At 39.2% G+C, this 6,000-nt stretch overlaps 1 protein-coding gene across 2 annotated transcripts in view; it reads left to right on the plus strand.

Moving 5' to 3' along the window:
* The window catches only part of Sarnp (SAP domain containing ribonucleoprotein), a 55,027-nt gene that overhangs the window by 8,884 nt on the left and 40,143 nt on the right, over positions 1-6,000 (plus strand). For both annotated transcript variants that reach the window (XM_028786695.1, XM_028786694.1), the window contains one exon: positions 2,074-2,173. Coding sequence is in view for 1 of the 2 variants with exons in the window: in XM_028786694.1 (XP_028642527.1) it covers positions 2,074-2,173 (100 nt within the window). In the remaining variant the exon portion in view is untranslated. The remainder of the gene's footprint in view (positions 1-2,073; positions 2,174-6,000) is intronic.

The raw sequence follows: 6,000 nt of genomic DNA on the forward strand, positions 1-6,000 counted from the left end.
GAGGTTAAGTTCCCTGTAGCTGGAGTCACGGGCAGTCTGATACTCCTGATGTGGGCGTCTTCTTTAGTTTTGTCAGTTACCCATCACTAGCCCTTCTATAGCCTGTAAGATTGGTAAGTATACATTTTTACTGATTTAAAAAAAGTGTGTGTCTGGTAGAAATGGAGACCGATTGTGAAGTAAAAGGAATGCACTCCTGAGCATGGAATGGGTTAGAGAACTGGGATAAGTCCATAGCTCAAAAGCCCTGATTCTCCAGTGTTATGGCCCCCTTGTAAGTCACTTACATAGGAGTCACCTGCTCTTACATTGTATATCATGTGCTTTTCTCAGGTGTGCTCTGTCCCTTACAAGTAATCCTGATGAGGTAGGATTTCCAATCTTTTTGCCACCTGGCTTCTTTTATATGTTAATATTTTAAATGTTTTTATTAGCATATATTAATTGTGCATAAAATGTTTCTTATGGGATCTTTTATACATGTACATAGTGAATTTTGATGGTATTTAGGTACCCCCATCCTCTCTTGCTCCCTTCTGATTCCTACTAATCCTCTTCCTCTTCCCAACAAGTCCACCTTCTACTTAATGTAGGGTTTTGTTTTTTTTTTTTTTCTTCCTGTGACCCAAGAGTTTCATTAGGGTAGGGTTGTCTATAAGAGCACCAGGGAGACTTTCTTTATGGAAGCATGGGCACTTACTGAAGAAAATATCTCTCCTCCCCACATTGACCATTAACTATTGAGAAATCCTCAAGGAGGGATGGGGCTCCATGAATCCCTTGCTCTTGCATGACAAGGAGTTAATATGGTCCAATTTTGTGTAAATCTGGTGCAGGAACTCAAGCTGCTTTGTGATTTAAGAATTTCAATAGGGCTGTGGTATATATAGCTCTAGAGAAAGAGAACTTGCTCAGCCTGTTTAAGATTCTGGATTCAATATACAGCATAGTAACAGCAAAGTAAAAAATTAAACACCAGTCTGTGGGAGGGTGTTGCATGTCTTTGTTTGGTGATGTAGATAGAAGTGTTCATGTTGACATTAAGGCAGACAATACATAATCAATTATTAGATTTATAGATATGTGTGTGGTATATTGTAATAATATGTTTGGGATAATAGGTGTTTATTAGTCCATTTTCTACCATTATGACAAAACACTTGAGGCGTAAAAGAGATTATATATATTATATATATTATATATATTATAAAGAGATTTATTTATTTCCCAAATTTGGAAATGAAAAGTCCCATTAGCATAGTGTTGCCCTGTAAGAGGTGACATAATGGTGGCAGCAATTTTGAGGGGCGATTACATGGTAGGAACAAAAGCTGGAGGTTAGTAAGAGCTTAGGACAGGGTCTCATGGATGAGTCTAGACTGACTGTGTTGGTGTTGAACTCCTGGTCGTCTTACCTCCACTTTCCAAGTGCTGGGATTGAAGGCTCATACCTGGCCACTGCTACTTTATACAGGTTTTATATAGACCTGATGTTTGGAGAATTAACCTAAATTAATTCCTTTCTAGAATAAGGCCTCCTTTGATGACCTAAATACTACCCAGTAAGCTCCACTTTTTTGGGGGTCGGGTAGGAATGGACTTTTCTGTTGCTCTTGAATCTTTGATCCTTCTGCCTCCACTTCCCAACTGGATTAATACTGTATGCCACTGTGTCAGGCTGCTCTACATTTTTAATAGTCCCAGAACCATTACACCGAGGACCAAGCTTTCGACACAAAAACTGGGCTTGGAGAATCTGTCTTTAGGACACTGTGTTTCTGACTGAAGATCGATATTTCTCCCTTTCGTATGTTGTTGACAGTGTAATCTTTTAGAACTTCCCCATTAGTTATTAAAAAAATAATTGCACAAATAGATTATTATAGTTTTACTTAAGTGTGATGTTTTTTTCAATGTATGTGAGAAAGTCCTGTGGTCTTGGTCAGGGATAGCACTTGGACTTTGTGAATTGACCATCATTGTCTTTACCTCCATCTTCTCTTTTGTAAGAATGACCTCTTTTTTATTCATAGGTATTAAAAAAGTTGTTTGTTTGTTTGTTTGTTTTCTCAGCTTGCTGAACTAAAGCAAGAATGTCTTGCTCGTGGTTTAGAGACCAAGGGAATAAAACAAGATCTTATCAATAGGCTGCAGGCATATCTTGAAGAACATGGTAAGTACTTTGTGGAGGGAACATGATGTGAGTGAAACATTAAGTTTCAAGCTCTGACACTTTATAATTTAGATTTCATCCTTTCTCAGGTAATTGGTGATGTAAGGTCTAAATTAACAACATCAAGAAAACTTTTAGAGATGGCCATGGTGGCTCATTCCTCTAATCCTTGCACTTGGGAGGCAGAGGCTAGATTGCCTCAAGTTCAAAGCCAATCTGACTTACAAAGTAAGAGTCTATCTCAAACCAAACAAAACAAAAACCACCACCAGCAACAGAAAATACTATTGGGTTGATCCAGATGGGGTGATACATGCCTGCATTCAGTACCCAATAAGCAGAGGCCTGAGGATCAGGTGTTTGAAGCCAGCCTAGGCTACAGATTGAGTTCTAGGTTAGCTAGAGCTACATAGTGAGATTCTGCCCCCCCCCCCCAAAAAAAAGTAGGTGTGTGTGTATTAACATTTTTATTTGTTTTATACTAAAGAGATTGGATCTTGGCACATTGCCTACCTGGATGTGAATGTTTTAGTATGTTATTTAAATATCAGGATGGAAGAGGCTGGAGGGATGTCTAATTATATATATTATTATATTAATAGCATGTGCTATTCTTGCAGAGGACCTGGGTTCAATTCCAAGCACCCACATGGTGCCTCATAACTATATATAATTCCATTTTGAGGGGATCTGATGCCCTCTTTTGGTACACATGATGTATATACATAGCATGCAGGCAAAGCACTCATAATAAAATAAAATAATGAAATATTAAAAAATTGGCCAGTCCTGTAATCCCAGCTGCTTGGGAGGCTGAGGCCAGAGAATCAACATTTGAGGCCCAGTTGAGCAACTTGGTGAGACTATACCTTAAAAAAAAATTATAATACTAATCACTAGTTTAAAAGTTGAAGGCTTTAATTTTAATCTGTATTGTAAAAAGTTTCATTAAATATGTTTGGACGGTCATTGTTAACATAGTTAAATGTTTATACTTCACAGTGTCAAAGGCAAGTAAGTGTCTGGGCCCTTGAAATCCTTAAACTAGTGATCTCTGGTTCCTCTTACACCTCATATCCCCCGATTCTACCTTGAGAAAGAAATAGCTACCCCCTTCATGTGAGGTGCATATTATTATCCCAGCTCATATGTATCTTTCTAATTTTATTCATTCTCTTCTAGAGAATTCATTCCCATTCTTCATTTTCCTTCCTTTAAATACTCTTTAGATATCCATTCTTAGGTATTTGATATATTCATCAAATATTTTTAGGGGCTGTCATTAGATAGGACATTTGCTGTGCAAGCATGAGGACCTGGATTTGAATCCCAGCATCCTGTTCAAAGCTGGATGTGCTCTCATAAGCCTGTGTGTGCTGTGGGTGGTGAAGATGGGAGGATTCCTTAGGCTTGCTGCTTAAGACTAGCTCCAGGAGCCGGGCGGTGGTGGCGCACGCCTTTAATCCCAGCACTTGGGAGGCAGAGGCAGGCGGATTTCTGAGTTCGAGAGTTCGAGGCTAGCCTGGTCTACAGAGTGAGTTCCAGGACAGCCAGGGCTACTCAGAGAAACCCTGTCTCGAAAAACCAAAAAAAAAAAAAAAAAAAAGACTAGCTCCAGGGTCAGTGTGATACTTATCTCAGGGGAGTCAGGTGGAGAGCGATAGAGCAGGACACTTTATGGCCCCCACATGTGCACGTGTACATATGTACCATGCACATATTCATACAAACACATAGAATTAACAAACAAAATAGGAAGATATGTTGCTTAATACATTTTATTTCCTATCATTGGTAAGGAATCCATAGCATTACTTTCACTTTCTTTTTTTTCCTTTCCTTTCCTTTCTTTCTTTTCTTTTTCTTTTCTTTTCTTTTTTTTTTTTTTTTTTGAGAAAGGGTTTCTCTGTGTAGCCTTGGTTGTCCTGGAACTCAACTTTGTAGACCCGGATGGCCTCAAACTCAGAGATTATCCTGCCTCTGCCTCCCAAGTGCTGGGACTAAAGGTGTGTGCTATCACCACCTGGCTCTAATTATTATTATTATTATTATTTTAAGTTGTATATATGGGAATTTGGGAAGATGGTCTAGTAGGTAAAGGCTCTTGCTGCATAATCATGTGGTCCTGAGCTTTGGTTCCCTAATAACCAAGTGGGGTTAGGAATCCATGCTGGTGATCTCAGTCCTGGAGAGTGGCAGTGGGGTGATCCTGTGAGAGTTCTAGGTTCAGTGAGACACCCTGTTTGAAGTGCATGAGACTGAGGATATTAGAGCAGGATGCTTAACCTCTTCTGGACTCCATATACATATGTGGGCACCCTCACATGCATATGCATGTGCACGCGTGCACACATACACAACCTTACATTTGTATCTGTGGTATGAGGTTTTGTGGTTATTGCTTTATTTATTCCATTCCTAGAGTTGCATTCTGTGATATATAGCTACCACAGTTTGTTAGTTTAAGATTTTTATTACATTTATTTCCCTGTGTGTGTGTGTGTGTGTGTGTGTGTGTGTGTTTGTGCGTGTGTTTGTGCTTTAAGTATGTGCACATGCCATGGTGTACATTTCAAAATCAGTTGACACGTGGAGAGTCAGTTCTCTCCTTCTCCTTCCCATGTGGATCCTCACAACCATTTATAACTACTATAACTCTGTGATCTTGTTATCAAGCTTGGTAGCAGATGTGTGAACCATCTCACAAGCTGCCACGTTTTATAATCCATCCCTTAACAGACTCCTGTATTGCCTCCAAGCCCGAGGGGATTTAATACTATTAGTATGTAATTGTATAAAGTATTATGTTTTAATATATTGTTAGGATATATAATTCTCTCTTTTTTTTTTTTTTTTTTTTTTTTTTTTTTTTTTTTTTTTTTTTCTGAGACAGGGTTTCTCTGTATAGCCCTGGCTGTCCTGGAACTCACTCTGTAGACCAGGCTGGCCTCGAACTCAGAAATCCGCCTGCCTCTGCCTCCCAAGTCCTGGGATTAAAGGTGTGCGCCACCACTGACTGGCTATAATTCTCTTATAAATTACTTTTCTTCTTCATGTGCCTCTTGAGATTATATAATATGTGCCCAGATTAGGATTGTAATCATTGTGTATTTACAAATGTGTAAATACTTAATATGATTTAGCACTGTCAAGTTGTTTCCTAGAATTGCCCTTTAAATTTGTATTCTTCATTAGGACGATCAGAATTCTTTTGTTTTAAAACTTTATTTTTAAAAGATTTTATTTGAGCCAGGCAGTGGTGGCGCACGCCTTTAATCCCAGCACTCGGGAGGCAGAGGCAGGTGGATTTCTGAGTTCGAGGCCAGCTTGGTCTACAGAGTGAGTTCCAGGACAGCCAGGGCTACACAGAGAAACCCTGTCTCAAAAAACAAACAAACAAAAAAAAAAAACAAGAAAAAAAAAAGATTTTATTTGGGGCTAGAGAGTTGCTTTTGTAGAGGACCCAAGTTCCCCATTCCTACATGATAGCTTACAGCCATTTATAACTACAGTCTTGGGGGATATGATGCCCTCTTCTTAAGAGCACTACATACATGTGCACAGATACATGCAGGTAAAACACCCATATACATTGAAAAAAAAAGAATGATTAAAAAAATATTTTATTTTTATTTTATTTGTGTGGGTATATACTACATGTCTTAGGAGACCAGAGAAGGATGTTAGATCTCCTGACTGGAGTTAGAGATGGATGGCCAGGAGTAATGGTGTGGGTGGTGAGAAGCCAGCCCATGTCCTCTGCTAGTCCTCCACATCCTCTGCTAGTGCTCCACATCCTCTGCTAGTCCTCCACATCCTCTGCTAGT

This window comes from Grammomys surdaster, unplaced genomic scaffold, assembly GCF_004785775.1.
Source record: "Grammomys surdaster isolate TR1022 unplaced genomic scaffold, NIH_TR_1.0 125562, whole genome shotgun sequence".
NCBI lineage: Eukaryota > Metazoa > Chordata > Mammalia > Rodentia > Muridae > Grammomys > Grammomys surdaster.